Source organism: Lemur catta, chromosome 1, assembly GCF_020740605.2.
Source record: "Lemur catta isolate mLemCat1 chromosome 1, mLemCat1.pri, whole genome shotgun sequence".
Taxonomy (NCBI): domain Eukaryota; kingdom Metazoa; phylum Chordata; class Mammalia; order Primates; family Lemuridae; genus Lemur; species Lemur catta.
Genome location: NC_059128.1, coordinates 70,480,697 through 70,508,621, shown reverse-complemented (window position 1 = coordinate 70,508,621; position 27,925 = coordinate 70,480,697). Strand labels below are relative to the sequence as shown.

Below are 27,925 nucleotides of genomic sequence, written 5' to 3'. Positions count from 1 at the left end.
GAATATATGACTTACTGCTTATACTGTTTACTTTTGCAGTTAGCATGTAAATACTGGGCTCCCCACATCAAGAAAAAATCACCTTTTGATATAAAGGTAAGTATTTTTGGTTTGCAAGATACTTTTAAAAAATATTGTGCTCTTTGTATCTCTTTTTTAAGGGTTAATTGAACAAAAGCTTTCCAGAATTTTTTTAAAAGTTAAAAATACAGTTTTTTGATTATCAAACTAGTAATTACTCTGCTAGAAACTTTGGATAATACAGAAATTACATGTAAGAAAATAAAAATCACTACCCAGAGATAAATTCTCTTATCATTTTGTTGTATTTCCTTTAAGCTTTTGAAAAAATGTGTGTGTATATAATTTATTTAACCATTTTTCTGTTTGTAGATTCTTAGCTTGTTTTTAATTTATCATTATAAATGATCATATAATGTCTTTGTAAATATATATAAATATTTGTGTAAGTTTTTGACAGTTCATTTAGGATAAAATCTATTGTGTTCTCTTTTGCTTTTAGATTGGTGAATGAGATAAAGGTCTGTAATAATGATGGAAGAAGTGGGGGTTGTATAGCATAGGGGTTAGATGACTAGGGACCAGTAATAGTCAATAAGGAATGGACTTATGGTTCAATTGAGCCAATTTAGAAAAAATGAAAGGAAAAATTCCTAAATGTAGAGTTAATTCTCATTGGAATAAGTTCTTAAAGAGAGATCTTTAAATGAAATAGATGTGACATATTACACATCATTCAACAAGTAATGAAGACTCAGTTTAATTCTGCTCTTATAAATTGAATGGTAATACTTTAAGTACCCTTGCTAAAAATGAATTTTTTAACCCAAAATTTCATACATTACTTGAGCTTAAATCCTTATATATTTTTGTTTTGTCAGTAATCCTACTTTATTCTTTAGGAGGATATTCATAAACATGGCATTCATTAATTACTCTTAATTATCAGCAGTGTTGCTTTATTGTACTATATGCTCTTTATTTTTGTGTTTGTATGTTTTGGAGCTGGGGGTCTCTAGGATAATTTTTCATTAATAAAAATATTCTGATGGCACTACTACATTGAGTTGAATCTAATTAGGTTAAGGTTTTTTAGAAATTAAACTCATATCCAGATCATTTTAGTTTTTACTAGATAATTGTAGATGAAATTAGGTATGCCTCTTCAGAAGAACTTTATTACAGGTTAGTATTTAAAGATAATGATGTCCTTCATTTTATTATTTAATTTAACTTTTATTAAAAGAAAAGCAATAACAGAATTTCTTCTAGATTGAACAAGGCTTGCTTTCCTCATCATCTCCCTCCCTCCTCCACCCACAAGCATTTATTGCACAAATGTCCTTAGAGCAGTTAAAAGATATTATATTTACCATATAATAATATCATACCATATTGAAGAACTTCATAATTGTACAGGATTTTTTTTTCACTACTTTTAACACTAGCACTACTATTAACTTCTGTTGCTACCAATAACTATTATTGAAGGCTCACTATGTGCCAAGATTTGTACTAATTCTTTTTTTTTTTTTTTTTTGAGACAGAGTCTCACTCTGTTGCCCAGGCTAGAGTGAGTGTTGTGGCATCAGCCTAGCTCACTGCAACCTCAAACTCCTGGGCTTAAGCGATCCTACTGGCTCAGCCTCCCGAGTAACTGGGACTACAGGCATGTGCCATCATGCCTGGCTAATTTTTTCTATATATATTTTTAGTTGGCCAGAAAATTTCTTTCTATTTTTAGTAGAGACGGGGTCTGGCTCTTGCTCAGGCTGGTCTCGAACTCCTGAGATCCAGCGATCCGCCCGCCTCGGCCTCCCAGAGTGCTAGGATTACAGGCGTGAGCCACCGCGCCCGGCCTGTACTAATTCTTTATATGCCCTGTCTTATTTTATTTACAGCAACCTTGTATAGTAGTTTGTATTATTAGATCCATTTTGTGGGTAAGGAAACTGAGCCGTAGATAGGTCAGGAGCCACTTGCCCAAGGGTCCCAGCCATCAGCAGTGAAGGTGGATGTTTTGAACCAGGCTTCTAACTCCAGAGCCTGAATTCTTAAGTATTTCACCATTCTGCCCAGTCTAATTCAAATGAATGGAAATTCCGAGCCTTTGTCATGGTCATTTGGATAACAGGATGTAACGATTAACATTTGTTTCTATTATGTCTTCACACTTTTACTTTCTGTAAAACACATTGTTAGGACTCTTAAATGGAGTCTGGTCACAATTAAAACTTTAAAATTGAGTTTTTAAAAATATCCTGACCTTGTAAATTTTTATTTTCTCTAGAAATGTTATTGATATAAATCATCTTAATGAATCCTTCTGGGCTAGATATATTTTATTATTTATCTTTTTGTACTTTGCTTTCTGTTATTTTACATTTTGAGAAATGTAATATCATTATTTAAAAAATTTATTAAGTGTTATTTCAATAGCAGTAGGGTTTTTCTTTTTTTTTTTTTTTTTTTAAGAGACAGGGTCTTGTTTTGTTGCCCAGGCTGGAGTGCAGTGGTGCAATCATAGTTCGTTCACTGCACCTTGAACTCCTGGGCTCAAATGATCCTCCTGCCTCAGCCGCCTGAGTAGCTAGGAAGGACTTCAGGTGTGCACCATACCTGCCTAATTTTTTTATTTTTTGTTGAAACGGAGTCTCAGTACATTGCCAGGCTGATCTCAAACTCCTGGCCTGAAGAGATCCTCCTGCTTTGGCCTCTCAAAGTGCTGGGGGATTATAGGTGTGAGCCAGCCACCACACCAGGCCAGTAGCAGTAATATTTGGTAGCTTTCCTAAACCAATTTATTTCGTATAATCTCACCAATTGAAAACTATCAATTTAGGATCTTTAAAAAAGTTATTTGAGATATTAAACATTTTATGTTTTTGATAACAGGTGATTGAAGATATATATGAGAAAGAAATTGTCAAATCAAGGTAGGAATGAGTTTAAATTTTATACATTGGCATTAGGGGTGGACCAGGTTGGATATTGTCTGAGCTTCTAATTGTGATCGTAACTTGGAACTTTTATTTCTTTTTTGAATTGGTCATCAGGGAGATGGTGGCTAGAAAAACTTTGTATCTTGGTGCTGACAAGTGATAAATTATTTCTTTGCCTTCTAATTTTTGGCTCAGATTGGAGGAATTAAATCCTAGAGAGTTTATTTGTCTTTAGAAGGAGTGTGAGAGAAAGTAAACCTGAAGATTTTATTTCCGTTCAACTAATACTAATTTTCTTATCATTTCTGACTAGTCTTTTAAAAAATATTCTTAAAAAATTAAAAGTAAAACATATATACTAATAAATTCAAAATAATATATTTTATATATTTATGAATATATAACATACATTTACATAATATATAAAATATATAATAAAATTTGAAAAAAATTATTTTTGAACAGTATATAGGAAGGGAAGGGATATTTCAATAAATATTTTTCCCTGCCTTTTAACCCCTGATTTATTTCCTATGTATATGTCTGTTCTGTTTCCCAGCCCTCCACACACATTTTTTCAAACAGCAAAGGTTTTATACTCTACATGATTCTCCATCATGCTATTTTTTTTAATTTAACAATATATCTTGAACATCTTTCCATGTGTGTATCTATAGACATGTATGACCAGTGAGTATTTTAAAAGGATATTTGATGAAATGTTTTAATATGAAATAGAAACATTTATATTATGAATGCTACAGATTTTATAAAATATTTGATATTTTTCATGTGTTTGAACCTTAGGAAGTAAATTTTGCTAAATATTGTGAAGAAAAACCTATGGCAGTGTCAAACTAGGAGGCTGGTTATTTTGAATTTTTTGTTATAATGATTGATTCATGAGCCTGTAGAGGTAGGCAGAGTTAAAGGCCATGTTGAGGATTTTGTTCTTTATCTGAAAAGCAATAGGAAGCTTTTCAATGAAGAGTTGTAAGCACAATGGTGACATTAGGAAAAGAGAATTTGGATTTGGAGGGACAAGAGGCAGGAAATTAAGTAAGTGAGTATTGAAGTAGTCAGCTTCAGGATAGTGATGGCTTGGACTTGTTTAAAAAATTGGGAAGGAGAGGAATTGTCAATTTGAGAAAGAAATGAAGAGACTTGATGTTTGGATATGGTAGATGAGGGAAAGGGAAGAATCAAAGATGACCCCAGAATTTTTTGCTTAAGTTGCTGGGTGTTAACAGTGCTATTACTGACTTTTGCTATTGTTAGGGGTAGGGCTGGGTGGATCATTTGTTCACTTTTGGATGTCTTGAATGCTAGGTACTTAAGAGCCATGGAGTTGGAGATGTAGAATAAGTAGTTGGGTATGTAGGTATTTAGTTCAGAAGAGACTGGGTTAAGCCTACTTTGTATCAACCACCATTTTGATGCTAAAGTTACAACAGGGAACAGGGAGATAGAGTTCCTACTTTCGTGGAGCTTACATTCTAGTGAGGCAGACAGGCAAGAAACATACAGATGTGATGTAATGTCAGGCAATAGTGCAATGAATTAAAGTGTGGGTAGGGGATAGTGACAAGGGCTGCTATTTTAGATAGGATAATTAGGCAAATCTCTGAAGATATGACATTGAAGCAGATACATGTGACTTTTTAGTTTGTGAGTGGGTGTGGGTGAAATTGCCTGAGAAAACTTAACTAAAGATGAATGAGTAGATGAACTCTAGGATCCTTTTTTTTTTTTTTTTTTTTTTTACCGTGTTCCATTGGTATGAGGATATACCAATCTGAAAATTAGTTTGAATCTTCAGAAGAGGCTTTCATTCCAGTGGATAGAAATTGTTTGGGTTTTGTTTGTTTTTCATTTAAACACTTGCTGTTAAAATTTTTCTTCAAAGATAATTTTTTTAACAAAATAACTAAAAGCTTCCAGTGATTTTTAAGCCATGTAGACTTGGCTGCGTTATATTTAATTGCTGAAAGAAGTAAGTGTCATTGGCAGGGTTTGCTAAGATTTATCATGGCACTTTTAATAGCTATTTTATCATCTTGTACACATTTTTGAATACTAAAAGCACTTCTATAACACATAAACTGTAGTATGTATTTAAAAATTTAAAAGACCAGCTATCTAGACTAGTGTCATTTTGCTGAGCTGTATGCTCATGGTATCCTCAGTATTAGAGGAATGGTTTGGTGTAATATTTATTAATTGGTTTTTTTAGGTTATCAAAGTAGTTTATAGCCATAAGATACTCTTAATGTTATATATTAAGGTACTCATAATATTCATTTTTTGTACATCAACCTTGTTTTTCCAGGAGGTATCTGAGAAATAATCAGTTCTTAATATTCTTATGTATAAATAAATAATCATTTCTCATATCTCAAAATTAGCTCTGAAAAGGTCCTATTACCCAGTCACTATGTAGTGTATGATATATTACACAATTGATTCATTTTTGCTGTTCTTGCCATTGTCAGATTTGGCAAGCTTGTCTTAATATATTTTCATCCAAGTTTCATTTTAAAATATTTTAAAAATAATAATTGTTATTTGTTAAGTGCTTACTATGTGCCAGAGTCTGTTCTAAGCCCCTTGCATATAGGAGCTCATTTATTCCACAGCCCTGTGACACTATTATTATCCTTATTTTATGGTGAGGAAACCAGCGAATAGAGAGGTTAAGTAACTTGCCTAAGATGTTTCCCAGTAGTTAGAAGCACAGCCAAGTATTAAATCCTGGTTCTCTGGCTCTTAATCAATACTCTATTCTTAAATAAGACAGAGTCCATTGCCCTCTAGAAATCTCTTAGCCTGTACACTTTGTGTGACTATTAATCCTGTTATGAATCCATCTAAGTGGTTTTTGTGCTTAAAAAAAAAAAGGAGGTGACTTACAGAGCAATTTAATTTTGCTCAAGTGTATTTATTTTTGTTTGAAATGTGTAAACCCTTTTATTATGAAATACAACACAAAAAAGAGCATAAAACAGACATATATAGCCTTATTAATTATAATAATAATTCATAACCACCACCTAGGTAAAAATAAAAACAAAACAGAACATTGTCAGTGCCTCAGAAACTCTCTGCTTATTCCTTTTCTTTAACATTATTATATGTAAGCATGCAAACACAAACACTATAATTTTGCTTCCTTTTGAACTTTAAATAAATGGAGACACATAGTATATACTCTTTTGTGGCTGACTTCTTTTGTTCACTATTATTTATTTTTTTAATCATCTGTTTGACAAATCTGGAAGTAGGTAGTTCAGAAGTTCATAATGTCAAGGCTCTTGTCAGTCTCTTAAAAAAATTTTTTTTTGTTTGGCTTTTCCTATGTGGTTGCAAAAAGGCTGCCACAGCTCCAGACCTTCACAGTCATATCCCAAGAGAGGAAGCAGGGGGAAATTATAGCAGTGGAGGAACTCACCTTTTCATACTCCCCCTCTTTTCCTTATCAGAGTGAATGATATAGTTAACAGACCCAGTTTGTTGTACATAAATTATCCAACTTTGGGAGTATTTAATGAAATGCATTTTAAGTCATTGTTACAGTGTCGGGCACAATGCATGCTCTCGGTAAATATTGGTAACTAAAAAAAATAGCTATTCACAAATCCTTCAGATTGTTTATATTTGTGATTATTAATCATACCTTTTCATACTTTAAAGTTCTTCTGACATGATGTCTAGTTCTTTGACCCATTTTGGTATCTTATATGTACACCTTTAGTTATGTTCACTTTATCTGTCTCAGAGAGTTCACTGGCCAAAGTATAAAATTCCAAATTTAATGAATACTGCCAAGATTGCTAGAAGAGGAATTGAGTGTTTTTTAGAGTGCTTTGGCTTTATCTTGATCTATCAAGACTTTTTACTTGTTTAGTAATCTAAAAGAAACGTTGGCTGCTCTGCCTCTTTTCTATATAAGGAAACTGAGTCCCAGAATGTTTGAAAGACGCTGCCAAGGTAACACTGAGTCATGACTAGAATATTGGTCTGTTTTCTCATGAGCCAGGAATTTCTCTCTTTTATCATGAGGTCCTATTTGTAGCTGAAGAAATTAATTGTGCAGTTCTGTGCATAGTGGACGCTGGGTGAATTCTGTTGTCTAACATGCAATTCAAGTGAAATGTCTGCAGGTGGAGATCTATAGTGTGTCACTCAGGAAGTCATATCCATCAGCTGCCTGGCTGGCTGTTGAAGCCAGTACTTTAGCAGTGTTCTTCTATTTTTGTGCTTTTGCATAAAGTAAAGACCTTCATTCCATTCTCACTGAAGTTCTGTGACATTGCTTGCTCATTGAAACTATTTAAGAGATCAGAAATCAGTGAAATAGGATTTTGACAGGATGATGGTCTCTTGTGGTAGTATAAATTCATAATACATGCACATTTGATTTGCACAGCCAGAAATTATCTAGCAGTATTCTGGTCTGTCTACTTTATTTCCAGTATTACAAAATGCTAAAACTAAATTAGTGGCCTTTTGAACCTGCCCTTGGAGAAATACCCTATGACTATAGCATTTTTATTCATATAAAACAAATATTTCTGTTAAAAAAGAGTATAATAAAGAGAAATATCTGATATTTTCTCCACAATAGTCTGATATTTTGGGCTCACTGTGAACACTAAGAAGCTTAGGAGACATCTGATTTCCACATTTGCAATATAGATAGGACTATATCCTGTATGCTTTTAGAAAGACATGAGTTTTTAGCAGAATGTTTCCATTTGAGCATTAAATAAATGCACGTTGGTTACTGCTTAAGAAGTTGAGACTGGGGCGAGCTTTTGGCAGTTGTGATCTGATATTGTGTATTCTGATATGTAAGTTAATATGAAAATAAAAGATTCCAAAACACATTTGTATTAATAACTCTGAAATGTTTATATTCTCTATTTTAATTTTTTATGTTTCAGGTTTGCTATTAGAAAGATCATGCTGTTGGAATTTAGGTGAGTTAAAAGTCATTACTTCGATGAAGGTGAAAATGTGATTTAATTTTTAGCTAAATTTTCTGTATATTTCTGCGAGTGGTTAAGAAAATTTTAATAATTCTGTATTCATGAAGATTTATATTTTTGTGGTTGGCTTATTTTGGAATATGTGTATGATAGTCTTTGTTTTCAAAGATGAAGCTCCATTGTCAGAATAACTTGTATTTATATTTGTTTCTTACTAGTTAAGATAGCATGTGCTGACTATTTCTGAACTCTTACCTGGTTTAGATAGTGATCAGTGGGAATAAATTGGAGTGCATTTGATAGCCAATTATTTTTCCTGCCGGGCTAAAATGTTACTATCAAGGTAGCATTGTTCCAACCTAGCCACTGGTAACATAAATATTTCAGACTAAAGAGAGTGTACCATTTTTAGATTATGAAGGTAGATTAGATTATGTTACAAAGTGTGACCATTATGAAAATAAAAGCCAGGATTGTTGTTGATGATAGTAATATTTACTGTTTATTGAACAGAACATTTGCTTGTGCTACGCAGTGTTAAACATTTTACATACAAAGCATTCAGAGCAATCCAGTGAAGTAAGTATTATCCTCTCCATTTACTGAAGAAAGAAGCTGAGATCAGGGAGGTTAAGTAATTTGTTCAAGATAATGCAGTTAAGTAATTGGCAGAGCTGGATGCCAGTGTCTGATGCCAAAGCTCATGGTTTTTTAACTTCTCTATATTTCCTTGAGATCTGGTCTGCATCAGAAGTCAGAGCCTCAGTATTAATAACTGTTTCTCCCTACATAAACTGATTTGATCCTCACCCCTCCCCCCCAAAAAAGCATGAAGTAGATGAAGTAGGAGATCTTATCCTTTTTATAGAGCAAAATTGATATTTATAGTTATGAATTAGCTAGTAAATTGAGTGTCTCCTGTATCCTAAGACGATATTATTATAGTATTTAATCCTTAGACTAGCACCAGTAAGATCTTATTTTATAGAGGAGAAAACTGAGGCTAGAAATTGGACCCATCTAGCCATTAGATGAATATGCTTTTTCTACCATATCATGTCTCCTTTCAAGAAGCCAGATAAAAATCAAGAGGATAGTAATATGCAATTAGAATTAACCAGAATTTTAGAGTCCAGAAATGAGGAGAATTGCAGGAGCTGAAGTAGAAAGCCACAAAACAGATTGAAAGCATCAATGACAGTGAAAGATTTTTAAGAACTCAGAAAGTGGGTTGTTAACTTTCCAGGACTTTTATGTAATTTTTATACAAGAATGTAATCTTCTCTGGGTCAACTTCCAGACATAAACAGCCTAAAGTTTGTAGTAGAGAGTAACTGATTGTCTTTTGCTAGAGTGGAAAATGAGATGTCATGGAGAAGGTAGCTAGGGTACAGGAAAGTGAACTGAGAAAGAAAAGGGTTTTTGTTGGTGAAAGTCATTGGAATGAGATATTATTATATATCAATTACATTTGCTGTGATTGCTGAAATAGAATCAGGGAGTTATTAAATTAATCCTTAAGTATGGAGAACAGAGATGTACTTTGAAGTAAGAACTATACCTGTATCATAGGTAAATCATTGACTCTCATTGCCTCAATTTCCTTATCTAAAAAAAAGGAAAGTATGGATTTGGAGTTTGCTGTGTAGTCAGATAACACCCAAGACAAGACATTGCTATTAAAAGCTGTAGCAAGCCAATGATATCCTAGGGCATCTGACAGAAACAAATACAAAGATACTCTGGAAGGATGTGTATTTCAACTATACTGCAAAAAAATTTCTATATATAATACTCTGATAAAGGTGAGTTCACACTCCCAAATACAGAGCATATTAGGGTAATAATCCACTACAAGTAAGAGTAAATAACAAAGAACAGAATTAGATTTCACTGCCCGCACCAAGAACTTCAGATAATTAAATAATTGATACACACTGTTAAATCATCATGTTTAAAATTATTAAGGGTATTAAAGAAGAAACAGAATGTGTGAGCAAGAAACACACCAAATTTGGACAGACTTGGAAAAATGGAAATAAAAATCACTGATACTTAAAAATTCAATGGGCAAATTAAATAACAGGTTAGACACAGCTAAAGAGGGAAATAGTGAACTGGAAGATAGATCGAGGAAACTAACTAGAAAGTAGCAAAGAAAAGTAAAGAGGAAAAATGTGAAAGGAAAATAAGAGGCATGAAGGCTAGAAGGAGAAGGCACTGTAAAAGTTTCAGAAAAGATTTAGAGAGAATGGGGGAGTGGCAGTTTAGATGAGATGATTGTCAAGAATTTTTTTATTCTAGAGTTGATGAAAAACACAAGTTTTTTAGATTCTAAAATCCTGAACAGAGCAGCAAAGACAGAATCAAGATCTTAAAATCTACTGAAGGGAAAAGACAGATTACTCAAAGAGGAGGAAGGACAAATAGATTGTAGACTTTTCACTTGTAGTAATAGAGAAGATAATGGAATGAGACATTTCATTCCGTTATCTTAAATAGAAAAGAATCACTTTCAACCTAGAATTATACACCCAGTTAAACTGTCATGAAATAAATGTTAGACAAAGATAAACATTAACTATTGCTGATGGAAGTTCTTAAGGGTATAATTCAGAAAAAAGGAAGAGAATGAAATGAAGCTTCCCTTATTTTATTTGTGAAATAGCACTCTAATCTTTCACTTGGATCCTTTTGATCATTATTTTTGGTAAAATCTTACCCAGTTCTCTAGGTTGTTGCAAATTAAGCAAAAAGGATTGCTGAAGGTAAACTCATGGAATCCTTGAAGCATAAGAGAAAGTAGAAAACCTGTAGTGCTATAGAAGAATCTAAAACACTTAACAGTGTGCGTGTGTGTGTGTGTGAAAAATTGTACACATTTAGTGATTTAAAGCAGAAGCAAGAAGTCCTGCTTTTTTCCATTAGTGCCTGAGAGTATTTTATAGCCCAGTGTCATAGTTAATGTTTATAACTATCTTGAGTGGTAACAAATGGCTACGTGTTGTGTGAGAAATCAGAAATATTTAAATTTGTGCAGGAATATTTCCTCCAAGGTCTTAAAATAAGAATTATGGCATGTAGAGGGGAAATTTTCAGTTACCTTGAAAACTGACTTATGTCGAATACCTCGTAAATTAAATATTAAAAGCCTCTTTTTAATTGTTAGTTCTCTTTTTTTCTGAAAGCAATTTCAAGTCTTGATATGAGTAAGCGTTAATGTCTCAGATACTTTTGTCAGTAAGAGTGCCCATCATATAATTTTGTTTTAGAGCTGATAATTTATCAGGTATTTTTGTTTTTTACTTCATGAAGAGGCTTAGATAAGGGACTATCCAGTGGTCTGATGGTGATAAGTATGCATGTTGGAACCTTGGATGTCTTATTACTTGAAAGTATAAAACTGTCATTCTCCAAGGCCAAATTTTCTATAGCAGTGACCTAGATTACTGATAAATTTGTGAAGGATTCTCAAATCATAAATATAGATTTTGAAAATGTTTTCAGAAAGTCATAAATAATACAGCTTTCCAGGTGAGCGATATATTCCAATGAGTCATGGTAACTAATGAAATATTCTGTGACTTTTTACTCTTTACAGCCAGTATCTTGAAAATTACCTCTGGATGAATTATTCTCCAGAGGTGTCCAGCAAGGCCTATTTAATGTCAATCTGCTGTATGGTGAATGAGAAGTTCAGAGAAAATGTCCCTGCATGGGAGGTAACAGATTTAAATTACTTTATAGCTTTCATACTGTGCCCACTTAAGTCATTACAAAGGAACAGAACTTTTTTAGAGTAGAACTTTACCCAATATTAAGGTAAATATTGAGAAGACGAATGGATATGTGAAAGATAGCAGTTTTCTTTCAGTTTCAATACTGTCTTCAAACTAATTTACTATGAATTGAAAAATTACAAATGTGGAATTATTTTTCTGCTTTGTGCTTAAAATAAAGAATGGCATGTATTATAAGACTTACATCAGGAGCTGGCAAAGAGAAAGTTGTATTTATAAAGTGCAAATAGATAATGTTCAAATGAGATAATATTTTTCAGTGTCTTGTTTCACAACAGGGGGTATAAACTTGTTTGAATAAAGAAGTGTTTCCACAGTCAAGACGGATGTTTTCATTGTAATTTCAATTTTCTTTTTATCCCTGATTTGGGATGTTTTTCCTTTTTGAAATTTTTCATGAACTGATGTTTTCTTTTTGTGCTAGTACAACAGAGGCTTGGTCACCAGCAGTCCAAAATCCAGGTTTTCTTTGCCCACTGTAAAATGGTTACCTTACCAAAAGAGTTTCTTCTCTTCTAGTCAGACTTTTTACATGAATAAAAGGCATGAATTCTTTTCATCTCTTTTGAGAGAATGGTCTCCAAAGTGAGAAGGTGTTAGAGTCTTTAAGATAAAACCATGGGCAGTTCTCTCAAATATTAATTGACTGCCATCTCGGGGCACATTTGAGTCTTATGTCTTATTGAGAGATCCGAGATATTGTTTCAAGTTGCCTTAAGCTGTTATAGAAAGGAAGAGGGAAAATTTTTTGAGCCAGAGAATAACCTGATCAGTTTACATGTTTTGAAGACCACTTTGGTGATTGGGGCTTGAAATACAGAAGTAACAACACAGATTTTGAAGATAAACACAGATTTAGAAAGGATATTGATTAGATTTGATAATTAATTGAAGTAGTATTAGAAAAGGTTTTGTTTTCAATAAACTTCTAGGCTTAGGCAACCGTGTATAATAGATGATGGTACCATTTACCAAGATAGGTAATAGAGGATAAGGAATACTTTGAAGGATACAAAACTGTTGAATTGAGTTTTGGACATATTTAGTTTAAACTGCTTTTGGAATACCTAGATGAAATTGTCTGGTAAACCAAGGAATCTAAGGTTATAGAGCTAAAAAGAGAAATCTGGACTGAAGATGTGTATTTGGAATCATTAGCATGTGGTAGTTAAAGTAATGGGGGTGGGGGAAGATAAGGCTAGAACCCAAGGAACACTGCCATTTAAGTAACAGAAAAGAAGAGGAGCCTTTGGTACAGTGAAAAGGGGTTGAGGGTTAATAAGGGTCCATTGGACTTGACAGCCACAACAGCTTCAGGGGAGTGGTGTGGGTGGATGCCTGTTTTAGAGGAGTGAATGGAAACAACTAGTGTAGACTACACAGTTGGAGTACTTGTCCAGGGCAGTAAATATAAGGGGAGGTAGATCAAAGAGGCTTGAGTATATTTACCTTGTATATTTACATTATATTTACATGTTAAGAGTAAAGAACTAATATAAAGCAGGAGAAGCTGTCTTGAGATTAATTACAGTGTGGAAACTGTAATTTTTGCTAAAGATGTAGTTTCTTTTGCCTAAATGAGAAGAATTAAAATACTTCAGATCTTTAGTAAGAAAACAAAACCTAAGCTAAATATAAGCTTAATCTGCAGAAGAAAAACTAAAGGAATTAAGGCCATTATCTTATTAGCTAAAGGTTTATGCAACTCTCTCATTGTCCTGTCGGAAACCTATATTCAACTTGCTACTGTTGATTCTAAGTAAGCATGTAATGCTTCTTATACACGTACAAATCTGTTTGTAATTTTTTGATTTTGTTAATAGACTCCTAAACAGCCTACCAGTGCTTCTTTAAGGGAGAAAAACAGGTGAGCAAGCGAATTCAAAATGAATTTATACTCTTTTCTTTTCAGACTTTCAAGAAGAAGCCAGACTACTTCCCATTCTTTTTTAAGCACATCTTGAAAGCGGGGTTAGCTGAAACTGATGGTGAATTTTCACTCCATGAACAGACAGTTCTACTACTTTTTCTTGATCATTGCTTCAACAGTTTGGTAATTTTTATGTTTTGGGGGAATTTTCAAGTTTTCTTGTTTTTTTAGATTGAGTTTAGATAAGGTTACCTCTGTAGCCAAATCTTTATCCATAGTAGCGGGGAATAAGGGTAATGCTAAAAGCTTGATTTCAGCCTCGTCACAATAAACCATTTTGTAAGATATGTTCACTTTTTAACAGATTTGGGCTTGATTTCTCCTTTTTTCTATCGACTCTAAGAAAAATGATAATGAGAATTGAAACTGCATACGGAGAGCACAAAAATGAGAAGCAGTAAAGAGCCTGGTTAATAGGAAGTTTGAGTAAGGAGATCTGTGCTGTAAGCTGTGTATAAAAATGTAGTTTCATTGCTTTTCAGTTATGCTTCATGGATAGGCTGGCTAGTCAGCAGGAGAGCTGTATTTTTAGTCGACTGATCAAGGCCGATTGTGGATGATCTTTGAAAATGTGTTGTATGTGATACGTTTTCATCCTTCATAGGATTATCTTCTAAAAAATATTTTCAGTAATTAATATTTTATTTGAGCTTCCCTACTGTGGTTATCTGAAGATATATGCATATTTATTCAAAGATAAGTGCTTCAGAATTGATAATGCACTTAGACTTGTGCATGAGAATGAATGGAGTTCTTTCTTATCCCGAAGACTGAATGTTGATAGGTGGATGGTTATTACCTGTATGCATGTATTGCCTTACTTGGATCTCATAAAGCCATTTAAACAAAAAAAAAAGATTTATGATGTCTGCAGCGGATACCACTGTTACCTCATTAACGTTTATTAAAGTAAACAGAGTGGCTGGGCGCAGTGGCTCACGCCTGTAATCCTAGCACTCTGGGAGGCAGAGGCAGGTGGATCGCTCAAGGTCAGGAGTTCAAGACCAGCCTGAGCAAGAGCGAGACCCCATCTCTACTAAAAAAATAGAAAGAAATTATCTGGCCAACTAAAATATATATAGAAAAAATTAGCCGGGCATGGTGGCGCATGCCTGTAGTCCCAGCTACTCAGGAGGCTGAGGCAGTAGGATCGCTGAAGCCCAGGAGTTTGAGGTTGCTGTGAGCTAGGCTGACGCCACGGCACTCACTCTAGCCCGGGCAACAAAGTGAGACTCTGTCTCAAAAAAAAAAAAAGTAAACAGAGCAAATAGAAATAAAAATAAAAGTGATTCCTTATCAGAAATTGAACAAAAACAAGATTTAATTAGTATTAGTAGTTTGGTGCTGGGTTTAAACAACTTAAAAACTAGTTTATTGTTGAAATTCTTTGTCTTTATTAATGTGCAGTTAATTCTTGTTATTTGAGTTTGTTACGTTCATTTTAAGTTAGCTAATACTGAACCGTTGCTCCTTGGAGAAATACAAGGTTAGGTTCCTGTAAACTTTTGTTATAGTGTTTTTGTCAACTTATCAATACATAACCTTATTTTATGTGTGTTTCTGTTTAAAGACAACTTATTTAATATATATTGTTGATTCATTAACCTTGAACTCACTGCCAGCAGCACTATAACTTATGCCTAAACGAAGCTTATCTAACACACATATTTTCTCCATAAGGCACATCACAACCTTCTTGTACCCATGAACATTACAGGGCACATTAGCCTTGTGCTGAGGACTCTTTTGAACAGTGAATCACCAACAAAAAGCACAAACATGTGGAAAAAAATAGCACTAAATAGACCACAAAAAGGATACTTGTTTATTATGAGAAGCTGAAAGAAAAGCAGAGTGTCAGTTCAACTTCATCTGGGAATGTGTGCATCAAGCAACTCAAATTTTTTGACAGTCTGTGCTATGAATGACTCTTAAAGTGCAGAGAGTATTGATTTTGGAGTTAAAATACATTTTTGTTTGTAGGTGAATTTGAAAATATAGAATCTGTGAATAATGAGGATCGATTTTTAAAAAAAGTATTGAACTTCTTAATATTCAAATATCATCAATTTTTAAGTATTCGTGGCATGTTTTCCCCCCAGGACTTAAAAAGGCAATGTACTCTTTATGTAAGGATTTAAGTAGAAGTGCTGTTATATTTCTAAACTTGTTTTCTCCATCCATTAAACAGGAAGTAGACTTGATACGGAGTCAAGTACAGCAGCTTATCTCCCTTCCAATGTGGATGGGCTTACAGCCTGTAAGTATCTAACTTCAGAATCTTATGTGTGTACATTTTAAGTGGAATGCAGTTTTAGACGATGTAGCTTTAACATGGATATAAAAGTGGTAGCTAAACATCCCCTTTCCTGCTTAGAAAGGTTGCTATGCGTTAACTTATCATAGATACAGTTTTTACAGTTTTAAAGTTTTTATGTGCAACCTAATATGTGTTTCACCTAATTTCAGTATTGTGAGGTGAAATAAGGTAGTATCTGTTGAGCTTGTAGAGAAAGGGGGTTAATTTAGCAAAGTATGGTTATTATCCTTATGTATGACTTTGGATGAGACTACACGTAGACTTGAATTTTTATTTCCCTTGACTGGAATGTATATACAACTGTAGGAATAGGTCTGGATCATGTTTAATATTAATGACTTCCATTTTTTCATCAAATCTTTATTGGATAGTATGTGCAGGTGTCAAAGCCAAACTAGTACATTTTAGGGAGTTAAAACTGTCATATTTCAGTGTAATACTTTATTCAGAATTCCATTTTCCTGCAGATGGGTGTTTCTGTATATACCCAGATATGCAGGCTCATTCATAGGCACCAGTCACGGGGGATGAAAACATGAATCATATATAGATAATTAATACTAAGTTAAAAAGTGGCAAGTGCTGCAAGAGAGAATGTGCTGATGTGGACATTTCCTTGTTTACTTGTGATAGCTGTTTTTTGTTCCGTGTTTCAGACTTACATTTTTCAAACTTCAATGATTATGCTCATAAGTGTTAATGCTTATATTTTTCAGGCTTAAATCCTTAATTTTAGAAATAAAAAAGAAATTTTATTGATTATTGAGCTTAAGAATCTTGACTAGGAAAGGTACTTTCTTTTGTCATATTTTTATTAACTGGCATTAGAGTTAATGATTTTTAAAAATATTATTTCTTAGTTTTCAGGATTTGTCATGATGCTTTCAGGTTTTATCATATTGCTCTATATCATATCCGTATATTAGGAAAGTACCTAATAGTTGATCTAATCCTTATCTTTGTAAACTTTGAGGTTACTGGTGATTGATTGTCACATCTTTCTTTTAGGCACGATTGGAATTAGAATTAAAAAAGACACCGAAGCTAAGAAAATTCTGGAACTTGATTAAAAAGAATGATGAAAAGATGGATCCAGAAGCAAGAGAACAGTATGTTGGCAAAGCTTCTTTCCTTATTAGCTTATTATACTGGGTTATGGGTCTTAGATGATGTTGTCTGGTTTATTGCTTCCTTTTATATAGTGCCGAAATAAATTATTAGTAAATGCTTTTACTTAGACTGTCATAGGAATATTTTTCACAAAGATCTAAAGGAGAAGCCACAACATCATGCTTTTCTTCTTTTCCTTTTCTCTTTGCCAGTGATAAGTATGTAGTGTTTCTCACTGTTCTTCTTGCTTCTTGTTGTCCATAATCTTTTCCTCATGGATGGTTCTCAGTTTTCTTCGTAATCTTCAGGCTGTTAATCTAACTTTTCTTTCTTTTTCTTACACCTTCACTCTTAACAATGACTTTTACACACTCCAACCATCATTTATTCAACAAATATCGAGTGTTCATTTTGCCATGTACTATTACAGGCATTGGAGATACAGCAGTTTTATTAATTATATACTGTCTTGTGTTGCTAATTACCTTTGTATTATATGACTTGTCATTTCGAGTAGATTTTAGTCATTCCTCCTTTTGTATTTCCAGCAGGACGATTACAGTCATTTGCAGCTATCCAACACCTAATAAGTGTTTGTTGATTAATTGGTGTATCTTAAGTTAGTGATGAGTAGAAAATTGTTTTTTAAACTAACATTTAATCTTTAGCCATTGTAATACTTTATTATACTTAATACTTTAAACATATTATTAATAAAGTATGAAATTGCTCATCTCATTTTAACTACATTAAATGTTAGATTTTTAATGTTAAGGGCAGACTATAAATGAAAGTTTGAAAACTCCTTTCTAGTTCTGACCCTTAAATCACAGTGAAAACTTCTACAATGAGAGAAAGTGGTGCTCGCTTAGCTGGCTTATTAGGCCAGTAATGTGGCTCTCCTTTTCTTCATACAACACTGTATTTATATACAAAGAAGCAGCAGTGTGTTCAAATTATGGCCCCAATTTTAGAAATGGAACATGTGAACAATTTAGAAAAAGGTCAGCATTTAAACTTCACTTTTAAATAACTATTTTTCAAAAATAATTGTTCAATATTCTTTCTGATTTTAGGGCCTATCAAGAAAGAAGATTTCTTTCACAACTCATCCAGAAGTTTATCTCTGTGCTGAAATCAGTACCACTTTCTGGTAACTGTCTTCTTTTACTCAGCACATTTGTAAAGTTATCATATTGGTGCTGCTATGCTATTCACTCATCTCTAATCTAAAATCTGCCCTTGGAATAATTTTAAATTGTAATGATAAATTGTATGTCCTCTCTTTTTCAAATATATTACCAGTCTAAGCATTGGGACTGCCTTGAAGGGTTATTTTAAAGGTACCAGCATGGTTATTGAAATGTTCATTTATTTAGCAAATATTTTTTGAATTTAATTACTAGATCTAGGTCCTGTACAAAGTGCTGGGATGTAATTGTGAACAAGAAGATCATAGACCTTATCTGCATGTTGTTTATAATATGGTGCTAAATGGTGTTTTTAAGCAATGCCAAATACTGTTTGGAGGGGAACAGGAGAATTATTTTTGAGATATTAGGTACAAAACTAGGAAGGATTTCCCTCCATCATGTTCCCCATTTATTGATGAAAAAAATAAATGTATGCTATATAGAGTATAGACTATATTAAAATATACTATGAGTATGCTATACATACCCATACGTATACACGTGTGGATGTGTATTATATACCTGTGTATATAATAATCCAAGACGGATTAATTAAATTATGCTGTTTGTAAGAGCTTTATAAGCATATCTGAAAGCAAATAGAATATTATTTACTTAATAAAGGTATATATGCTGTGTTAGATGACATTATTTAATATTTTGTTTTTTAAGTGGAGTATAATCTAAGAGCAGTTCTGTAAGTGTACCATATTTATATTTTTGCATCAGAGATTGTAGCTTTGTTTAAACTAAATACAATGAAATTACTTGTAAATGCTGACCCTCTATGTAATGTTTTACAACTGAAAATCATAGCTACAATTTAGTGAGGAGTAGATACTAATGCTATAAATCAATTACATCTGATTTGGGGCATAATACTACCACCAGCATCAGTATAAAGAAAAAGCTGTCATATGCTTATAATCTAAGTTACTTAATATTAGTGTATTTAAATCTTTCCATTAAGTGCCTTAAACCTGGAAAGAGGAGTAAGATTGGGTTTTCTAGGCACAAATAGTAACAATGAGTGTTTTGAACTACTAATGTCTGTAATAACTAGGATCATACAAATTGAATGTCTCTAACTATGGAATATTTGTCTAGGTCTTCTAGGTTTAAAAAACAAGAAGGACCTGTAGCAATTGTAACAACCTGTAAACCACTAGCTGTTGCCACTGCTGTTTATATATTGTCAGAAAACAAAATTTCTTAATCTTGAGCTTTAATCACAATTTGTCAACTTGGTGGTAAAGGAACCAGCCAAATGATGAAAATGGGCCAGTTTTGAGAGGGTATGAAGATGTATGGATTACATAGGTTGGAAATAGAAAGCTAATTTTTAAAAGAGTTTAAGAAGGATTATAGTTTCATTTGATAGGGTCATAAAAACAACACACCGATAACAGTTGTTGGAAGTCTGTATAGGATGGCCTGAATGTTAGGACTGCTGTCAGAGGAAGGGGAAAAAAAGACTGCAGTATATCTAAGAGACAAATGACAAGGATATATTTGTGTCTGTAATGGAAATAACAAGGTTTCTATACTGAGCATTATACCCAGGAGAGTCAACTAACATAAAAATGTGCAACTCTGTTCAGCAGAGCACGAAACTTGAGCACCAAGCACTGTTTCTTAATTTTAAATAAGCCATTGCCAGTGATTTTTCTCAAGCTGTAAATAAAGATACAGAGTTTCTTCACTTTTTTAGTTTTGGACAAAAATATTTTCCTTGGACAATTAGAAGAACACAAGATAGCAACAAAAGGCTAGTTCGACTAGATTTAATTTAAAAATTGCTTTAGTTTAAACAACTATATGTATATCTCAGAAAACCTAGGTTCCAGTCCTAACCAGCCATAGTAGTTCTACACTTTCATCAGGTGATTTTCTCTGATCCTTAGTTTCCCCACCTGGGAAGTGAAGATCTAGAATAAATGTTCCCTAAAGTCTTTTGCAGCTATTAAAATCTATGATTCTGTTATTTCAGGGTCTGAATTATGCGCATAGAATTCCAGGAAAATTTCCAGTTAACATTTCTATATATTAGTCACAAAAGTATTCACATTTATTTCTTCACATAAAGCCTTCCATTTTCCTCTACATTACAAATAAATTAAATAAACAGATTTTTATTTAAGCATTTAGAGGATGCCTTCTATAGATCTGGCACTGGGTTCATCACTGCTGGGAGTCCTTAAACTAAGCAGCAACAGGGACCCTAAAATTATCTCCATTTAATCGAAACCATTTTGGCAGGATGGTTTTAGCTGGTTAAATTGTAGACCGTTTCCTGACATTAGAAAAAAAACTTGTACTCTGAAACTATTTCATGTCACAAGGTTGTAATTATTTAAAAACAACAATAAATGTTTATAAAAATAGTACATTATGCTCATGAATAGCATAAAATAAGATAGTGATTTAAGAAATATTTTATTGCTCTGTCATTGGCATTTTAATATCAAAAGTAATACATATATTTATATATGTATACATATTTGTGTTTATACATATGAGAGAACTTTTAGAAGTTTAGTATGTGAAGACAATAAGGAAAGTGGAGCAAAAACTGATATAAAACTGCCTTCTGTTTTTTATATCTTCCAAGTTTTTTTAAATCTAATCATTAAGTACAGATTTTTAGAAGTTAACACTTTTAAAATATCTTTGCAAACTTGAATTTTAACACTTCTGACCCAAGCTAGATTTTTCATTTTCTCATGTTTGTAGAGCTAAATATCAGGGTAAGGTCTGCCTTTGCCTTTTAAAAACTATATGTGTGCTTCTTACTCTGAACTGTAGCCCAATCCTGATGAATAAGGGACATATGACTGTTTCAATTATTAAATAACTGCCAATTTTAAGAAATAGCATGCAAATTGCCTAACATGTTTTCTCTCTTATGTCTAGAACCTGTCACCATGGACAAAGTTCATTACTGTGAAAGATTCATTGAACTTATGATTGATCTAGAGGTAAGAAATCTATAGTGACTTTTCTGCTATATAATCACTAAGGGTCTAAGATTAAGCATATGACTATGTATGAAATATTTCTTTCCCAAACTGGCCTTTATTTTTACCTATTTCGAGGTGTCACATAGAGAAGGAAATCACAAGTAATTGGCCCTTGAGGTTTTCAAATGACTGACCCATCTGGCATGGGCTGCTATTTTTAGGAAAAGACAGTATAGTTATTAAACATGAGTCCAGTAATGGCAATTTATTTTCTATCATACTTTATTTAAATACCCCTTCATATGGAGTTTTTGCTAATGGCTGAAGTCACGAGTTTATGACCATCTCTTTAGATAATCTCACTTTTCTAAAGGTGTCTAATGTCAGTGAAGAAAAATATAACTGCTATTTTCAATTTTTTAAATTAAAATTCTTAAAAAAGAAGATTTCATACTTAGGTGCAGAATTTGATGGCAAGTTCAGATAAAGAGTTGATATAATTCAGATTGAATCCATTTTCTTTCCTTTTTGTCTTTAACGTGGAAAATTGAAAGAAAATCCATTTGTTCCTTATCTGGAGATAAGGATGTGTGGTTTCTTGAAATGAGTGTTAGAGTATTGGACTAGCAGTCACTCATGATACCATCATTCAAATTCTAGCTCTGCCAGTAATCACTTTATAGCCTCTGAGTATCTCAATAATCTCATCCATAAATGAGGATATTTGATTAGATGACTAGTTTTCGTACCGTTTCTCGGCATTGTCTATCTGACTGTCATAAGGGAATGTGGGGAGTGGAAACAGAGACAGGAATCTCCACTTAGGGGTCCATACTCCACTTTTAAATTTACACACAGCATGTATTGGGATTTTAGGTGGGATTTTGTTTGAAAACTACTGGCCAAGGTGATCTGTGAGATCCCTCTAGTGCTAGATTTTATTGTCAATTTTATCTTAAAAAATAAAATTTATTTTATTATCAGTTATTGTTTTTAAAACTAGAAACATTGGCACTGAGTTAATTTACAGTGTGAACCAGATCTCTTGCATTGTGTATAGTGTGTCTTTTGGAAGGCTGGAGGGTACTTTGTAATTAAACAAAAACTCAGATATCAGTAGATTGTTCTTCTAGATGTTGAGAATACACGCGAACTTATTGCTATGATGTTTGTTTTTCCTAGGCCCTACTACCCACAAGGCGTTGGTTTAATACCATCCTGGATGACTCCCACCTTTTGGTTCACTGTTACCTTTCCAATCTTGTTCATAGGGAAGAGGATGGCCATCTTTTTTCCCAGGTAAGCACTGCTATATCTGAACATAAGTTACTGTTTTAATTTCTAAATTGATCCTTTCTTTGCCATGCAAGGGGGAGTGGGGCATGGCACAAAGTAAATTTTTAAATACTGAATTGAATGATGTAATTTCCCAATTATTCATTTTAAAGTAAAATCAAGCCTTAATATATGAAAAGAATGTATTCTTGTATAGGTAGCCTTTAGTAATTATGTATTATAGCCTTTTGTTAACGATGTGTGGGTTTGTTATTGGACTAAATTATGATATTGTGGGTATAGTCTCACATGTTCATATATTTTAATTTTATCAGTAACTACTGTGGAATATAGTAGATGAGGAACATTAATTTCAAATGAATTATACCCCAGTATCATGACTTTGTCTTTCCACAAGATGATGATGACAGGCAATTGATAGTATAGAGTGTACATCCTACCTTGGGTAGGAAGGCAAAGTACTAGTATTTCACATTTCCTGGATGTGATGCAGAAGAAAACATCAAACAAACTTCTATTGCTTGTCTTTCAATGAGGTTGTAATTGGAGATACAGTTTTGTGGATTTACATATATTCTTTTTATTTTTTTATCTTGTATCTGAACCACTCCTCTTTTTCTCTCTTTTTTAAAATTTCTACCTAGTGATTTGTCACATATGTTAAAATATGTTAAGATATTAGTAGTGCATCCGCCATAGATTAGAACCAAAAATAATAAAAGATTTGGGCTGAGTGCAGCCAATGGGTTCTGTTGATGCTACTGCCACTCAGGGAAAGCAGGATCCCGTTAGCTGCAGGAACTAAATCAAAGCAGGGGCTTGATGACCATGGAGACTCATGAGAGGAATGAATAACTTAGCTTTCCTCACCTTACTGTTTTTCCCTAACAGAAGCAGCACATAAAAAAGAATATCTCCAATTATGAATTTCAAAATCCTCATTTAGAGTTTTAAGTAAGAGACCTCAGTAGTTCCCCCCCCCGTAGTATAGTTTTATAAATTTGCAGTGATATAGATAGATGAGATTGTTATTGTTCTGTTTTTTTATTAAAATGCTGGGCTTCCTTTTATTACCTCCTTATTGTCTCTTAAGTATTGGGATTGCAGTTTAAGTTCTTCTTTGGACAAATAGACAATGTATATGAAATAGACTTAACAATTTATTCACATATTTTATTTTCACATAAATAAAACATATTTGGTTGGGTATGTTCTAAAATCTTTTTTGTAATGTTTACATTCCAAAGTTTTTTGGCACCCCTGAGAAGGTATATGGACTTATTATTTTTAATAAATAGTGTTATGCTTTCTTGATCATATGTTCATACAGTTTATTAATTTAAGTGTATCTTTTCAGCTTTTGGACATGCTCAAGTTCTATACTGGTTTTGAAATTAATGACCAGACTGGAAATGCCCTGACAGAGAATGAGATGACTACAATTCACTATGATAGAATTACTTCTCTACAGGTAATTGAAATGCATTATAACCTTTACATATGCTCCATAAGGTTGGGTCATACTAAAATTTAGGTTTTGTACAGGTACAAATAGAAAAAGGTATTAATTTAATAGTGTTTTCATCTTTAGCTTATTTAATGTTTCTAATTTTGATGAATTCATGGAAAAAGATGGCTTCTTTTCACAGTCCATCTAAGTCCTGTGAATCAATATACTGATATTTGGGACTAAGAATTAGTTAATAGAGCAGTTTGGCACATTTATATTATATATTGGCTCTGTATTATTATTTTCTGAAAAAGTATTTCAACATATGACAAGCTATGTATGCATAAGCACAGTTTGCACATTTTTAAGATAAACACATACAATGAAACTAAAATTTACCAATACAGCTCAGATATGCCAAAAAAATACCTTCATTTGTTTTCTGTGACTGATCTCATCTTGCTCTTGAACCCCACTTTCTGATGGCAAAAGGAAACTTTTATTTGTGAATTTAAAGTAATTCAGTTTCTTTTTGTTTTAAAGAGGTTTTTTGGGGGGGAGGGTAAACTAAGTCAAATGTTAGTTCAAATTCTCTTTTGTGATCAGTTTTGCTGTCTGTCAAGGAGTCTGTGATCTTCTTCTTTCCTAAGGTAGCTTCTGGATACATGGAGACGTTAAGATAGCCTTATTGTTTTGGAAGAGGAACGAGCACAGATGTCTTTTCCTGTTTTTTTTTTTTTTTAAGAGTATTAGTGTTTTTGTTCTTCTGCCTCTGCCCTTGAAGTTACCACAGCTGGTGTGGCATGTAGTCTGTTCTGTTGGCATAGGCAATACATAATGTTTGCTCCCAAGGAACTTGGCTGTGTCCTCTGCCAGGGAGACCCCAATTTTGTTCTTGATGGTGCTGGCATTCTCCTGAGAACTGACTCGCATTTGTTTCCTGGCTTATATGGCTCACTCTTGGGCTTGGGTGGCAGGGTCATGTTGCCATTGTCTGCAGTAATTGCACAACAAGCTTACCATTAACCTTGGCAATCTTCTGTGCCATCCACCATGGAACACATGAAAACTTCTGGATCTTTTCTGTGCCACATGGACATCAAGGGAGACTAGGGTTATTATCTTAGTCACTCTGTTATCAAATCACCATAGTGCTGCTATTTCTATTTTCTTGCAGCCTATGTTGTTTGAGTGTGTTATGCTTCAAGGTCCTGTATTCCCAGCATACCAAACAAAAGCAAAACAGAAGCACAATATTTTTTTGACCTCTCCTTCAAGTTATTTCTCCAGTGGCAATTTCCCTTGGGACTTTCTTTTAGTCTTATTGGACCAGTTCTTGATAATAAAGTGTTTGTTTTTTCCTCTCTTCCTATCAATGAAGCTAGCCTTCGTGGCTATTTTCAGGTATACTATATTCAAAATCCAGTTTTAGAAATCAAAATCTCAACACTGGCAGCAGGTGGCCCCAGCAATCTCTGTGCCCTGGCTTCAGCTCCTCCCTTTAAAAAAAAAGAAAAAAAAAAAAAACAGAACACAGAACATTGATTTTTTTTGTTTGCTTTTACATTTCTGCTAGAGCAATTATAGTTTTTTCCTATTGTATTGCTTCTGGCTGAATAAGGCAGAGGTCACATATGAGAAGCAAAGAAGGAGAAGTGAATTAATATTTTCATTATATAGTAAATAAATTGTAGATGTATTAATATGTAGATATTAATTATTGATATATTTGCTGTTCTTTTGTAGAGAGCTGCTTTTGCACATTTTCCTGAACTCTATGATTTTGCCCTCTCAAATGTGGCAGAAGTAGATACACGGGAATCCTTGGTCAAGTTTTTTGGACCTCTTAGGTAAAACAACACAAAAGGAAAATTATATTCTCCGTTGGTGTTATGTTTCTTGAATTCTACTTTTCTTTGTTGTCTTAATCATTTTTGTAGTACTTTAGTTAATATTGCTTGTTATTTCACTCTTTATTGACATCTAGAACTGGTGCTTCTCTTTAGTAGTTTGATAACTTCGAGTTACTTAACTGTAATTATCCATTTTTTTCATAAAATTTATATTCTTCATGACTTATACAATTTTCCTAGATCTTAAATTTTTCTTAGGGTAAAACATAGAACTGTTCAATCCCATCAGTCATAAACAACATACAACAGAAACCAATAAAGGTTCATCATGTATGATATTAGAGGTGTGAGTTAGGGAAATGTTTTCATATTTAAAATTTATAAAATTAGTAATATTCTCTGGCACTTAGTATCTGCTAATATACTTTGTGGAAAATAGCAATAATAATGGCATACATTTATTTACTATGTGATACATACTCTCTTAAGTGAGTAATTCTCTTAACATTCATGTTAATAGTACATACCATTTTATATATATGTATGTACATACGAGGCATAAACCAGTTAAGTAATTTGCCTAGGTTACACAGCAAGTAAATGGCAGAGACAGGTTGTAAACCTAGGTAGTCTGATTTCCAACTCCTAACCACTGTGCTCTCTTGTCTCCCTATTGTCCTTAGCTCTTGGGAGAAATTATGTTTAGTTCATTGACTATTTAAAATGAAACAAACTGAGATTGGTTTAGTTGTTCATTTTCATATGAGGATGTAAATTATAACACATAGATCTATTTCTTTTTTTTTTTTTTGAGACAGAGTCTCACTCTGTTGCCTGGGCTAGAGTGAGTGCCGTGGGGTCAGCCTAGCTCACAGCAACCTCAAACTCCTGGGCTTAAGCGATCCTACTGCCTCAGCCTCCCAAGTAGCTGGGACTACAGGCATGCGCCACCATGCCCGGCTAATTTTTTCTATATATATTTTTAGTTGTCCAGATAATTTTTATTTCTATTTTTAGTAGAGACGGAGTCTTGCTCAGGCTGGTCTTGAACTCCTGACCTCGAGCGATCCACCCGCCTCGGCCTCCCAGAGGGCTAGGATTACAGGCGTGAGCCACCACGCCTGGCCTATTTCTTTTAAATAACTGCAGAGTTCCATTAAATAGGACTACCATACTACTTTTTAATTACTCTTTCTATTCATAGATCTTTAATTTTTAAATTTTTGGCTATCATAAATAACTCTCTACAATGAGCATTTTTTTACTTTTATGTACAAATTTTTGGTACTGATTCCCAGAAGCAGAATGGCAGGCTCAAAAGGTCATGTGTTTAAAATTTGTTATATGTTGCTAAGTTTCCTTCAGAAAAGACTACCAATTTATACTTACCAACAGTGTATAAGGATATATTTCTCTCCCTACCAACACTAGGTACATTAGTCTTTAATTTTTGCCCATCTAAGGACACAAAAAAAACCCCTCATTGTTTACTTTGCATTTCCTTGATTATATTGGGGAAACTGAGCATCTTTCTATTTTTTCTTGGCCATTTACATTTCTCCTGTAATTTCTTCTTATTATCCTTTGCTATTTTGTATTCCATTGCTTGTTGTCTTACTGATTTTATTTTTAAGGAATCTTTATGTAATCCTTTGTCTAGTTTGTGCTGAATATATTTTCTTTTGGTTTAACTTTGTTTATGGTGTCTTTTGTCATTACAGATATTTTCAGGTTTTTTTTTTTTATATTTTCAGTTTTTAATTACATCTGTCAATCTTCTTTTTAATAGCAACGTCAAGTGCTTTATGTAGAAGGCCTTCTCCACCAAAAAGCCATAAAATATTGTCTTATATTTTTAAAACACTTTCTTAGATTTGGTTTTTTACATTCAATTTAGCTGCATAATCCATCTGGGGAATTTATTTTGCCCACAGAACTCCTTTATACTCCTAAAAATTATCAAGGATTCCCAGAGAACTTTTGTTTATGTGGATTATATTAATTATATTTACTACATTAGAAATAAAAAGTGGAAAGGTTTTAAATATTTATTAATTCATTT

At 33.3% G+C, this 27,925-nt stretch overlaps 1 protein-coding gene across 2 annotated transcripts in view; it reads left to right on the top strand.

The window, feature by feature from the left end:
* Positions 1–27,925, top strand: part of AQR (aquarius intron-binding spliceosomal factor) — a 98,663-nt gene that overhangs the window by 4,792 nt on the left and 65,946 nt on the right. For both annotated transcript variants that reach the window (XM_045527806.1, XM_045527812.1), the window contains exons 2-13: positions 40–96; positions 2,917–2,957; positions 7,907–7,942; positions 11,553–11,673; positions 13,664–13,804; positions 15,873–15,941; positions 17,010–17,110; positions 18,188–18,264; positions 21,218–21,282; positions 22,447–22,563; positions 23,918–24,031; positions 25,757–25,860. In XM_045527806.1, the coding sequence (XP_045383762.1) occupies positions 40–96; positions 2,917–2,957; positions 7,907–7,942; positions 11,553–11,673; positions 13,664–13,804; positions 15,873–15,941; positions 17,010–17,110; positions 18,188–18,264; positions 21,218–21,282; positions 22,447–22,563; positions 23,918–24,031; positions 25,757–25,860 (1,043 nt within the window). The remainder of the gene's footprint in view (positions 1–39; positions 97–2,916; positions 2,958–7,906; positions 7,943–11,552; positions 11,674–13,663; positions 13,805–15,872; positions 15,942–17,009; positions 17,111–18,187; positions 18,265–21,217; positions 21,283–22,446; positions 22,564–23,917; positions 24,032–25,756; positions 25,861–27,925) is intronic.